Source organism: Mus caroli, unplaced genomic scaffold (genome assembly GCF_978045245.1).
Source record: "Mus caroli unplaced genomic scaffold, Mus_caroli_1 scaffold_8, whole genome shotgun sequence".
NCBI lineage: Eukaryota > Metazoa > Chordata > Mammalia > Rodentia > Muridae > Mus > Mus caroli.
In genome coordinates, this window is record NW_028227263.1 from 44,288,766 (window position 1) to 44,302,314 (window position 13,549).

The following is a 13,549-nucleotide window of genomic DNA, read 5'->3' on the forward strand; positions in this document are numbered from 1 at the left end:
ACATGGCTTTTATGACTGGTTTATTGTATGATGTCATTCGTCCTTGGCAGGCTTGAAAGTCAAGGGATGGAAACTAATTTCCCAATCATCCTGGTCACACATTGTAACCTCTGTACCTGATGCTTCTTAACAGCCACTGGGGCCTCATGAAGTCAGGGAGGGGATAGATGGATACCCAGCCCTGAAGAGAATGCCAGGCCAAGAAAGGGCACCACCTCCAGGCCTCCCATCTCTCAGACCTACCCTCTCAGGTCTCCTGCTTCTCTGGCCTCCTAGCTCCCAGTCTTCCAGTCTCCTAGGCCAGAACTTTTTTCCACTAAAGACCTAAGGAATCCCAAAAATAGGATTCTAAACCCCAGAACTCAAAGCAAGCTGTTTCTTCCCTCCTCCCACAGCGTCCATTTGGGGGGAAGTAAAGGAAGGAATCTTAGGATGCCAAGAGATGGAGACTACCATCTGACTTCCACAGCAGAAATTTTACTGAGGCAAAAAAATAAATAAAATAAAATAAAAATAAAAAATAAATAATTTTAAAAAAAAGCACCATGGTCTTCTACTGTGAGACCCTGGCTCTACCCAACACGGCGGCTGCACTTAGTGACAGAAGAGACCCTTCTGTTGCCTTAGGACTCGCCCTTGGTCTCCAGATCTCCCTCCAGGGGCAAGTCCCCTGACCCCTCTGCTTCTTGCTCCCTGTGAACCAGCACATGGGCAGAGGAGGAAGAGCCGGGCTCTCCAGGAGCGGGAGCTCCAGCTTCACCTGTGCCATCAAGGCCATCTTCTAAAGAGACTTCGGTCTCTACAATCCCAGGCATAGTCAGCTCTGCTGGGGTGTCAGAGGTAGGGGGGCCCAGGTTCTGGAAGCTGTTGCGCACTCGGGTGATGTATCTACTGAGGATGCTGGCACCATCCGGAGGCCGTGGTGCCCCTCCTGCCGCCAGGTTCTTCTGTACACTGGCCACCTCGCTTTGCAGTCGAGACACAGTCTTGGTCAGCTCCGTCAGTCTGTTGCCCAGGTCTGAGATGAATCAGGGCAGGTCTTTCAGAAGGGAGCCTGCTCAGAACTTCTGTCTATCTGCACCCCACCCCCACTGAACCCAGGGACACCCTGTCTGGATGCTAAAGGAGGACTGGAAGAACTGAGGGGTCAGGTAAATGTGAGCATTAATGTAAGGACAGCCTGTGACAAATAAGGAAAGCCTTAGCTGGGGTTGGTAGTACAGGCCTGCGGTCCCATCTAGTTGGGAGACTGGGGAAGACGATGGAGAGTTCGAAGCTAGCCTAGGCCTCAAAGTGAGTTCAAGATGAGCCTGGGCAAGTTAGTAAGACAGGAAGAAGGAAATGGGAGGGGGAGGGGGGAAACTCGAGATCAATATCTGAGCACACATAAATGAGGGAATGAGAACAAAGCAACATGTAAAGAAAGGCAGAGTAACGGAGTCAAGGAGCCAGATAGATAAGCCGTGCCTTTCTAGGGTAGGAAGGATGGGACTGGAGCCTAATGCAGGAGTATGAAGGGTGAGTCTGGGAGTGGACACTCTTCCAAGGCGAGCCAAGAACAGCAAAGGGGGAGCATCACAAGTGAGCCACTGACCTTTCCGACGGGTCTCCTCGAACTCGCGCCGGGCAGTCTCTATGTAGCGCTGTACCAGAGCCTTGATGACTCGAAGGCGGTAGGACACGCGTTCTCCTTCCCCGGAGGAGCCTGCCCTTGCCCCGGGGTTGGTCTGCAATGGAAGGCAGAGTGAACTCTTTACCTTCCTTTCCATCTCTGCCCTGACCAAGAGTAAAGGAGAAAGGCAAAATCTAGGCAGGCTTTCTGTCCCTGGCCTGTCTGGTACAGTGCAGTCCTGCAGGATGGATGGGGGCCGACTGGGGGCAGCAGACTGTGAGAGGACAGTGTGTCTAGAGTATGTGGTGAAGACTGAGAGGTGGGGGTGGCGTGGGAAGGAAAGACCCCTGTAGAACTGCAGCACTGGTCCAAATTGGGAAAGCGTTCATGCTCAGACAGTCTGAGTTATGGTGCAGATGATAGGAGGTAGGTGAGCCCCTTGGATGCCCAGCGGCCTCTCATTCCTCAGGGGGCTTTGCCCAAGTGCTGTTAAATCACCCAAGAGTGTCTTACAGTCTGGACCTCGGGCGTGGGATGGAGGTGCCATGGGTTATGCTTAGGCTGCAGGATGTGGACTAGAGATGTAGGATTCAGCCAGAAGTAGGAGGATGAAAACAGAGGCCATGTGACACGGGAATTGGAAGCAGGCTCTGGGGCTTAGGTAACACAGGTGGGGAAATGACAGATAGAAAAGGTACCCACAAAGGTCCCGATGGGCGGGTAGTCCGACTTCTTGGCTTTGCAGCAGGAGGAGCCACAGCAAAGGAACCGGAAAATTCTCCTGAGAGATTGCCATGGTGAAAAGACATTAGTGTGTGTGTGTGTGTGTGTGTGTGTGTGTGTGTGTGTGTGTGGCGGGGGTGGGGGTGGGGTCAGGGGGATAGGGCCTGGGAAAGTGGGGCAGGCTGGGTGGTGTACAGGGGCCATCACCTGACGAGGTAGAAGGCGGCCTTTGGGGATGGCAGAATGTTAAAGGGCACAGGCAGCGTCAGACCCTCTCGGAAGTAGGACAGGTAGAGCTTGGAGCGAGCAAACTTCCACTCCACATCAGCATCATCCTGGGGACCAAGAGGCAGGAGGCAAGGCCAGGTCCACGCTGGCGCTGGCATGGCTGCTCTGTTCACTCAGGTGGCAGCTCTGCCATTTTCCCCTCTCCTACCCTCCAGTGTGCCAACCTCTTGTTCTTGTTTCCTCCCCACCAACTACTTACATTCTCCCTTCCCATTTCCCTTTCCCCTCTAATTTATAGTTGCTGCTCAGTGCGCAACCTATTCTCCAGGCCTCAATGCGAACCCATCTGCCTCCTTCTTGTGTTCCCACTTAACTTTTATACAATGCTCTAAACTGCCACCGCCACCACGGCAACCACCACCACCACCACCACCAAGGAAAAGTGCACAGAGCATTAGACTTGGAGTCTGCCCATAGCAACAGCAGTGCTGAAACCCTTGTTGTACAGAGGAGAATTTGTCCAAAGCCATAAAATAAAAGTGAGAGCAGAGCAGGACCGCCGAGGGCTTTGCACCCTGTCCCTCTTCACCGAGCCTGGCTCAGGTCACGCACCTCGATCTTCTGGAAGGAGTTGGTGATCATGGCAATGAGCATGTTAAGTAGCACAATGACCATGACGATGGTAAAGATGCCGTACATGGCCCTGCCCACGAACTCAGGCACCAGGAACTGAGGCATGTCCACCACTGTGTGCTCTTCCATGCCGAACATGGTCCAAAAGAGAAACTGGAACGTTTCGTTGAAACTGGCATGGTGGGCCAAACAAAGGAGAGGAAAACGGGGACCAGGTTGGGAGAGAATCCTGGGATCTACCCAGAACACACTCCCCTCCCCTGAAGATACAGCCAAAGGTGTTCTATGTCCATGAAGCCTTTTGAGCCACCCTTGTGAATACGGACACTTGCATTTCTTAGTACTGATCTAAAAACATCTTTTACTTGCATAAGGGTGTGTGTTCTGAGTGTGGGTGAGCACCACGTGTGTGCAGGAGCCTGCAGAGGTAGGAAGAAGCATTGGGTCCCCTGGAATTGGAGTTACAGATGGCCCTGAGCCACAGTTTGGGTGCTGGGAATCACACCCGAGTCCTCTGCAGAGCAGTAAGGCTCTTAGCTGCTGACCGTCTCTCCAGCCCCTCCACCTTTATTCTTTTGGTCAACCAACATTTACTGAACACAGGGGGCCAAGCATGCAAGACAAGCAGGGTCCTGTCCCGAAGACTGCACGCTCTGGGGAGGGGTTAGGAGTGACTGTGAGACGGGAAGGAGAGAGAATGGCTTGTGAGAGGCTGTTACAGACCACACAGAGAAGGGGCTCATAGAATAAAGCTAAAGCCTCTGCCATGGCCTTCTAACTCTAGGAAGAGTTCTGGACAGAGGGATCATCTGAATTAGGTCTGAAAAGATTGTGTTGGTTGCTGTGACCTCAAGGGAGATAAAGAAGAAGGCACAAAGACAAGTTAAGAAAATTTCCTGGGCTGGGTGGGAGAGGACGTGTGCTGTAGGTAGAGCACAGAAGCAATAGCCCCAGTGCTGCCTTTTCCAGGAAGTCCTTCCTGATCTGCCTTTCCCAAGGACCTCCAGCAGAATGCACTCATCAGGTGCTCATTGTCCAGACCACACTACTCTGCCCTCTGACATCTGACTCCCTGCATCTTGGCTCTAGCTCACCACAGGTAAATATCATCTGCTTTTGTTACTCTGTCCTCCGTATATCAAGGGAGATCTTGCTAAATTTGACCCAATCTCTTAGACCTACCTCTACTTACTAACTTTCAATATTCCTGGCTACCCTGAGCCATAAGCCCATCATCTACCTCACCGGAGACCTTCAGACAAAATGCTTGAAGGTTTGTTTACATTTTCTCCTTATTATTTTTTACTTATTTCTCTGTGTGCATGGACGTGCATGTGTTCTCAGTATGCCACAGCACAGATGTGGAGGCCGACAGCTTGCAGGATCAGCTCTTGCCTTCACCACGTGCTTCTTGGGAGTCCCACTGAGATCGTCAGGATTGGCGGCAAGCCCCTTTACCTCCTGAGTCACCTCGTTGGTTCTCCTTCTTTTTGACTCAAAGTCTTAGGAAGCCTGAGCTAGCATCAAACTTGTTAAACAGCAGAGAATGACCTTGAACTTCTGATCCTCCTGCCTCTACCTCCAGCACTGAGATTATAGGCGTGCAGAGCTAGGAGCAAGTCCTCTGTTAGAAGGGTGCAAGATAATAAATGTCAAACAATAGACAGATGTGAAAAGTCACTGTCTCAAGACCACAGTAGTAACTTTTTCAGTAAAATTACCTGTGGCTGGGTAGGACAGTATATGCCTGTAATTCCAGCACTTGGGGGTAGAGACAGGAGGATCACTTCTAGATCCAAGGCTATCCTGAGTTACTTGAGAGCCTAGCTCAAACCCCACTCACACTCAAAATCATCTTCGGATATTAAATCCAGTGGGTACAGATGGCAAGTAGTCTAGGCCAGAATCCCTCTCTGTTAGCAAAGAGCTTCTCTAGTGCCTTTACCAAGGGCCAATCCCTCTTCTAAAGTGTAGTGGTGAGTGCCTCTAATCAGCTCTGAGGAGGCAGAGGCAGGCTCAGCTCTGTGAATCTGAGCCCACCCTGGTCTATACTGCAAACTCCAAGATAGCCATAGCTACATAGTGAGATCTTGTCTCAAAACAAACAAACAAACAAACAATCAAAAAAACAAGTGTTGCAAGACAGGGGTTGTGGGGGACAGAAAGAAACAGATCCAGCAAGTGGCAGCAAACAACGGTGAGCAGTGAAGCTTTGTGAAGAGCATGGGTGCCCATGAAGGGCATGGGTGCTGGGGAAGAGTATTGGTATCCAGTGAAGGGAGTGGGTGCCTGGTGACTTTCTTCAGTTAATGACTGACATTTTTCAAGCAGAAGGGTTGGAAACAAGGGAATGCAGGAGTGAATGAGTTAGAGTCAGAGAGTTATCAACTAGGCTTGGGCAAATAAGAGTTAAGTGCTGTTTCTTGTGAGGCTATGCTGGTGCCTGGCAAACACAGAAGTGGATGCTCACAGTCAGCTATTGGATGGAACACAGGGCCCCCAATGGAGGAGCTAGAGAAAGTACCCAAGGAGCTAAAGGGATCTGCAACCCTATAGGTGGAACAATATGAACTAACCAGAATCCCCCTGGAGCTTGTGTCTCTAGCTGCATATGTAGCAGAAGATGGCCTAGTTGGCCATCGTTGGGAAGAGAGGCCCCTTGGTCTTGCAAACTTTATATGCCTCAGTACAGGGGAATTCCAGGGCCAAGAAGTGGGAGTGGGTAGGTAGGGGAGTGGGGGGGGGTGTATGAGGGATTTTTGGGATAGCATTTGAAATGTAAATGAAGAAATACCTAATAAAAATAAATTAATTAATTAAAAAAAGTTAAGTGCTGGCTGGGTGTGGCGGCATACGCCTTTAATCCCAGCACTCAGGAGGCAGAGGCAGGCAGATTTCTGAGTTCGAGGTCAGCCTGGACTACAAAGTGAGTTCCAGGACAGCCAGGGCTATACAGAGAAACCCTGTCTTGAAAAACCAAAAAAAAAAAAAAAAAAGAGTTAAGTGCTATGTCAAAAGGCCTCCGCCTCCCAGCTGCCCGCCGACCTGCCCGCCCGCCAGCCACCAGGCCCAGCCTCAGCTTACTTGCCTAGCTTCTCGGATTCCTGGTAGGGCACATAGATGTTGTTGAGGCCACAGAGGAAGGCAGTCAGGATGATCATGAGGATGAACATGAACCTGGAGGGAGTAGGATGTGGAAGGGTCAGAGCGACTCCACCCTACAAGTCAGGCTCTGGGAAAAGGAGCTGGGGAAGGGGAGGTGATGGCCTTGCCGGCTCTTTGCTTATTTTATTTTATTCTTTTGCCTTTTTGACTTCAATTTCTAGAAGAGGCAAAAAGTGAGGCATAGAGTTGTCCCAGAATTGGGATCAGAGGCACCCACCAAGGGCTGTTTCTGCTGGTGGTGGTTTGTAACTGTGTCTGGGTTGGGGACTGCAAACCTCCCTGCTGAGAAAGACTTTTACAGTTCCAGATTCTGACTCTAGACCCAGGGTTCAGAGACTGCTGGGGCTCACAGACACCTGTACCCCACGGAGCTGAGGATTTCAGAAGATAGTCTGTGGGGGAGGAGTTGCCACAGGTGGAGAGAGTACACACCGGATCATGTCGTCAATCATCTTGCCGATGGAGATCTGCAGTGTGCCCAGTGATTCGTGAACTGGCAGAATATACGCCAGTCGGGTGAAGCTGAGCATGCTGGTGACAGCAAAGAGCACCTCGGCCAGAAACTGGGGGTCCTCTGTGCGCCACTCACTTCTCTCTGCAGGGTAGATGGGGCGGTGATGGAGAGCAAAGAAAGACTCACCCTGGGACTCACATGCTCAGGATGGAGGGGCTGTGATTTGGTCTTCTTTTTTTTTTAAGATTTATTTATTTACTATATGTAAGTACACTGTAACTGTCTTCAGACACCCCCCAGAAGAGGGCATCAGATCTCATTAGGGATGGTTGTGAGCCACCATGGGGTTGCTGGGATTTGAACTCAGGACCTTCGGAAGAGCGGTCAGTGCTCTTAACCGCTGAGCCATCTCGATTTGGTCTTCTTTATCAACAGGACTGATTTGGAGTCACCTAGGAGACACACCTCTAGATATGTCTGTCCGGCGTTTCCAGAGAGGTTTTACTGAGGAGGAAAGACCTACTCTGAATGTATGTGACTAGGTTCCTGACTGATGAGAGAGAGAGAGGGAGAGAGAGAGAGAGAGGGAGAGAGAGGGAGGGCTGGGGAGATGGCTCAGTGGGTAAGAGCACTGACTGTTTTTCTGAAGGTCCTGAGTTCAATTCCCAGCAAGCACATGGTGGCTAACAACCATCTATAATGAGATCCAATGCCCTCTTCTGGTGTGTCTGAAGACAGTGACAGTGTACTTAGATATAATAATAAATAAATCTTTAAAACAAGAGAGAGAGAGAGAGAGAGAGAGAGAGAGAAACACTGAACACCGGCGTTCATCTCTCACTTCCTGACTATGGACACACTGACTAGCTGCCTCTGCACCTACCATGTCTTCCTCACCAGGATGTACTGTGTCTCTTCGGATAACAAACCCAAACAAATCCTTTCTACCTGATCAGAGCAAAGGGGAAGGTGATGAGGGCAGGCTCCTCACCAGCTGTGGTGAAATAGCGGCAGGTGGTGCTGTCTGGGGCATCACGGCAGTGCATGTAGGCAAGCCCAGCCAGGAGGAGGCGCAGTGCAAAGGATGCCAAGTACAGGGACAGGATGACCACGTCCAGGAAGTTCCACCAGTCCAGGAGGTAGCTTCGAAAGCCCTCGATCCACACCTCCTTGCATTCAAACCATAGGAAGCCTGGAAGGGGAGAGGAGGGTCTCCAGGGAGGGTGAGGAGAGGAGGAAGCCACGCTCCCTTCCTCCTTCTAGGACAGAGCCAGGCTGCAACACAGGGCTTTGTGGGGGTGGGGAGCTGAAACATTTACTCTATCCAAGTGTAAAGTGAACTCCTGGAAAAAGAAGAACCCCTCCTTGTGGGGTGTGTGTGTATACATGCATGAATGCATGGGCACTTGCATGTACTGCCATCACACATGTGCAGAGGTCAGTGAAAGATGGTTCTCTCTCTCCAGCAGGTTCATCTCAGGTACTGAACTCAGGTCGTCAGGCTTGGCAGCAAGTGTTTTTGTTCCCTGAGCCATCGAAACCACTCACCCCTTTGGGACAGTCTTGCTATGCAGCCCTGGTTGGCACTGAATGTGATAACTTTTTGCCTTAGCTTTCCTGAGTGTTGGGATTACAGTTGGGTACCACAGGACCCAGCTCTGTTTTAAGATCTTGACTTTAGGGCTGGAGAGATGGCTTGGCGGTTAAGAGCATTGACTGCTCTGCCAGAGGTCCTGAGTTCAATTCCTACCAACCACATGGTGGCTCACAACCATCTGTAATGGGATCCAATGCCCTCTTCCGGTGTGTCTGAAGACAGCTACAGTGTACTCATATAAAATATATAAATAAATACATCTTTAAAAAAATCTTTATTTTAAGGGTGTCTAAATGATCAGCCTGCCTAATGTGGCTAAGTTTTAGTGGCGCCTAGTGCCAAACCTGGCCATGAGGATCTTGGTAGCTAGCCACAAGTAAAGGGCTCTCTCATACACACCTGTGACCCAGATCATATGTAGTGAAGTCTCCCAGACACTCTGGCTGCGGCCTTTGAAGGTGCTCAGCTGGGTCTCCATGACCAGAGACTCTCCCAGCAAGAAGATAAGGAACCACAGGTAGGAGGCAGAATGCAGCAGGAACTTCAACACAGGGATCTTCAGCAGGCGGCCCAGCTTCGAGGGAGAGGGTAAAGCATGGCTGACAGAGGCCTGCTGCTGCTGGTCCCTACAGCCCGCTAGACTACCTGGCTCCCATGTGAGTCTGCACTTTCAGGATCACCCATTCATCCAGGCATGTACTAAGAAGAATGGAGTATGCACGAAGCCCTCTATTTTCTGTTCTCTCCTTTATAACCATGGGAGGTAAGTGTTGTTCCTGCATACCCATTTTTTTTTTTTTTTTTTTTTTTGGCGGAGGGCAGGGAGTATCTCACAGGAAAAGTTCATGCTCAACCAAATTGAAAGGTAAGATCGTCACCACCACTATTCTATACCTGCTCCACTGGGTCACCCAGTCAGTGCCTGAGTGGCCCTCTCCACTCTTTCTCTTGCACACTCTGGCAGTTTTTGTAATGCCTGTCCCTGCTTCCAATCCACCCCTACACTCCCAGTGAGGACCTTGCTTCCAAAACAAAAACCAAGGTATCCCTCATCTTATTCTTAGTACCCGGGACTTGGGCGCCAGCCAGTAGCCAATGCAGAGGAAGGGCATGGTGAGGAAGATGAGGAAGGCGACAAAGAGCTTCCAGATGGTGGTGCTTCCACGCCAGCCAGCCAGGTTTCCACACCAGATGGAAGACAGAACTTGCTGGCAGATGGGGTGTGCTACAAACTAAGCAGAGATGTGCCATGAGAGAAGATGGACACCAGGCAGGAAGGTCAAAGCAGCTGGTTGGAGGGAGGCGGAGCTCTACTTCCTGCCACACAGGATGAAGCATCCTTTTATCCCCGTGCTAGCCCACTCAGAAGAGAAGGGCTTTCCTTCCCATGTGCCCATGGGCAAGTGATTTCAGTAGGCCTCAGTATGAATTCCAAGACTCTTCACAACCCAAGTTCTTGAAGTCAGGCAGGAGTGGGTAGAACGTGGGGTCTTAGTCCCAGAGTTCTCAGTGCTCCCTGCCTGCCTCAGTAGGTATATGTAATAGAAGTCTGGACAAAGGATCTTGAGGAGGGAAGGGGCATGCAATATGGGTCTCCTGTCATGAGTACCAGGTCAGTGAAGATGGCACACAAGAGAGCTTTGGTAGCATGCTTTGTGGGTCAGGCTATCTGTATGGGGTTGAGAGTAAAGAGTCAGGGGCTGTGGGAGGCTGGACAGGGATCCTGTCTTTAGCTTGGCTGTTGGGTAAGGCATCTAATGAGACAGAGAAGAAAAAAAAAATCACCAGGCATTTAACTCCTTACTATACAGAGTCAGGTGTTGTAGTCTAAAAGCAGAAGTCTGGGCCAAAATTATTCATTAGGCTAGAGGCAAAGCTAAGCCTGTGTGAGACCTGAATGTGGGACCCTGGTGGTGACTAGCTTTCCAAGGACTGGTAGTCTGAATGTGGGACCCTGGTGGTGACTAGCTTTCCAAGGACTGGTAGTCTGAATGTGGGACCCTGGTGGTGACTAGCTTTCCAAGGACTGGTAGTCTGAATGTGGGACCCTGGTGGTGACTAGCTTTCCAAGGACTGGTAGTCTGAATGTGGGACCCTGGTGGTGACTAGCTTTCCAAGGACTGGTAGTCTGAATGTGGGACCCTGGTGGTGACTAGCTTTCCAAGGACTGGTAGTCTGAATGTGGGACCCTGGTGGTGACTAGCTTTCCAAGGACTGGTAGTACTCAGATAGAGGATGGGAAACCTCCCCTCTTGCTGTTAAGGGCTCATATGGAAGGTCAGAGTCAAGGTCTCAGAATTCCCAAGGATAGAGGAAGTCCCGAGATATGGCTGACTCTGGACATGCCTTAGAGAACACAGGACAAACGACCAGGGTAAGGGAGGGCAGGCAGTAGGACCCAACCGACCTGTTTCTGGTTGTAGTTGACAGCCAACCGCAGTCTTGCCAGGTTGGGGATGCCCTCCTCGAAGGCCTGGCCCAGGCCCTCAGCCTCAGGCTCAGTCTCACTATCCTCACCCAGGTCATTGAGCACTGCGGTGACCTCACTCTGATTCCGGCACATGCCCAGCAACTCGAAGCCATAGTCCTGGCAGAGAGACTCCAGGGCAATGTACTGAGGCTGTAAGAAAAGTGTTGTGTGCCATCAGACCAACCTGCCCCTGCTCCTTCCCTTCCCCGGAACCGTGGGCCAGGGTTAGCTCTGACATCACCAGGTCTATTCCATTCCCCTGCTACCTCATCGGTCCTGTGTCACCTTCACTTAACTGATGTTATCCCCACCGCATCACTAAGACACTGCACCCCAAACCTAACACGTTTGTCTGCTCCTCGGATTTCCTCTTCTAATCGATAACTCCTGTCCCACTACAACTCCGACTTCCTATACTTTATTTAAACAGTTATTGTGTGACAGGTACACATACCATAGCACGCATGTGCTGGTCGGACAACTTTGTTGAATTGGTTCTCTTTCTACTTTTATTTGGGTCCTAGGGATTGAGCTTAGGTAGCCAGGCTTGAGCGGCAGCAGCAGCAACAGCAAGGGCAGCAGCAGCATCTTTCCCTGCCAAGCCATCTCACTGCCCTACCTCTTACACTTGTGCTCATTTTGTTGACTTTTTCCGCCCTGATATGGAACCAGTACCAGCAGTTTAAGGAGATGCAGAAAAGAGTGTGGAGTTCCTAGCTGCATATTTTCCACCCTATCTTGTTCTACTTGGAGCTTTTTCTCCAGTGAGGTTCTAAGTCAGTCCTTAGCACTCTCCCTCAGACAGGAAGCATTTTTTAAAAAGTCCAGTCTCTGCCTGTAAAGTATGGATGAGAATTCCTGTCCTTCCCACTCCACAAGCTGCTATGAGATGGGAAAAGTCCTTTGAGCACTGCTCTTTCCTGGTGGGGACCTTTCTATTCTCCTGGCTCTCTGGCCCCAATTTGTCCTAGGCTTTCATGAGACCCTCATAGGTTCCCTACCTAGTGACAGTCTTGAGGATGGAGACAGTCTGGCTTGGCACAAAGGGAATGCCAAAGACTCATTGATGAACAAACAGGAGTGGTGCAATGACAGGCCTAGACCAGGTACTCCATATATCTTTGGTCCACCCCAGGTCCTCATACTTTTTTGGGGGTAGGGTTGTTGAGGTAAGGTCTCATGTATTCCAGGCTGGCCTAAAACTTACCAAAGATGCTCTTGAGCTCTCTACGACCCAGGTGCTATGATCGCAGGTGTGACCCACCACACAGTGCTGGGGATGAAAGTACAGCCCATTCACGGGTGCTCTGCCAACTGAGCTGTCTCCAGCCTCATTATGTACCATTCGCTAGGCCTTCAGCTCCACTTCAACCACCTTCACTGCTCATCTTCTCTAACCAGTCCCTTCCACAGCCAAGCTTAAACACCTCTTCCCCTAAGAATCTTTCCAAAACACAGAAGCAGCAGGTCGCTCTTTCTTTTCCTGTTTTCTGTGCTTTGCAAGCCCTATGAGGACCATCCGCAGAGGCACTGAATAAAGTCCTGGGAACGTCTTGTCCTCCTTTTCATGATCACAAGCTTGAGAGTCCCAACACACAGTGCTCCAGGTAAGGATACACTGGGCATCCCTAAGGGGAGCACTCATTGAATGTCCCATCTAAGTCTGTTCAGCTGCTTTCTAGTCTTCTCTCTTCCCTTAGATGGATCTAGAGTACCCTAAGGTGGAAGCCATATTCCTCACATAAGTGGCTGTCACTGGAATGAAAGTCTGTTCTGGATAAAATTGTTGTTCTTAAAACAAGAGGCTCCATATCTGTTTGCCGTTTCCCACTTCTCAAACTTCCTACAACAGCCACCACAAAGCCCAATCCTGTCCCAGTGCAACAACAGACACAGGGCACTGAGGGCAGGATGGAGTTAAGAAATGGGGGTTAACAAACCTTAAACTCAGGCTCCTTTCGTGCAAGGCGCCTGAGCTCCCGGCTGAGCTGAAAGGCAGCCAGCATGGCATCCTCACTGGCCAGCGAGAGGTGAGCCCGGCTTGCAATGCCTCGGTAGGTGTTGATTCGGGATAGTGAGAACTTCAGCAGGTCGTATCGGCGGGCATTGCTGCACTCCAGGCAGGCACAGGAAACTGGGTGGGGCCGAGCAATGGTGTGGCCCTGGTCCATAAGCAGCTGGGCAATCTCATACAGGTCCTTCTGGCAGGCCAGTGTGAGTGGAGTGACACCAGGGGCAAAGCGGGAGCCATCAATCGATGAGTCAAAGAAGGCTAGAGAGAAAGACTTGGTGTCTACTTTTCGACCTTTCTCCCGCTCCAGCCGCGCTAGCAGGCGACGCACCACTGCTGGCTGGTTTGTGTCCACAGCCACTAGCAGGGCTTCGTGGATCTGCCGAAAGTCGAATTTGACATTGGCCAGCAGAACATCAGTGATGACCTCGTGGCCCAGGCGGATGGCCAGATTGAGGGCTTCCCTCCAGGAGCGGTCCTCAGCCTCTTCCACATTCCGCAGAGGACCACCTGGCCCAGCACCCGAGGCATCGGAACCGGATTCCAGCAGCTGCTGCACGAGACCCAGCTGGCCCTCCTGGATGGCACGCAGGAGTGTGGGGGGGAATTTGAGCTTTTTGTTCACAATCTCAGTCCAGTTGGGCTGTGGCTAGGTG

At 50.9% G+C, this 13,549-nt stretch overlaps 1 protein-coding gene across 1 annotated transcript in view; it reads right to left on the reverse strand.

Moving 5' to 3' along the window:
* Positions 1–13,549, reverse strand: part of LOC110299289 (short transient receptor potential channel 2) — a 14,345-nt gene continuing 796 nt past the window's right edge. The window contains exons 2-13 of the mRNA XM_021168956.3: positions 12,823–13,542; positions 10,820–11,032; positions 9,480–9,644; positions 8,812–8,986; positions 7,807–8,007; positions 6,794–6,956; positions 6,281–6,373; positions 3,176–3,368; positions 2,543–2,670; positions 2,315–2,393; positions 1,595–1,727; positions 1–1,018 (exon numbers count right to left, since the gene is read on the reverse strand). Of these exons, the coding sequence (XP_021024615.1) occupies positions 624–1,018; positions 1,595–1,727; positions 2,315–2,393; positions 2,543–2,670; positions 3,176–3,368; positions 6,281–6,373; positions 6,794–6,956; positions 7,807–8,007; positions 8,812–8,986; positions 9,480–9,644; positions 10,820–11,032; positions 12,823–13,542 (2,658 nt within the window). The 3' untranslated portion in view covers positions 1–623. The remainder of the gene's footprint in view (positions 1,019–1,594; positions 1,728–2,314; positions 2,394–2,542; positions 2,671–3,175; positions 3,369–6,280; positions 6,374–6,793; positions 6,957–7,806; positions 8,008–8,811; positions 8,987–9,479; positions 9,645–10,819; positions 11,033–12,822; positions 13,543–13,549) is intronic.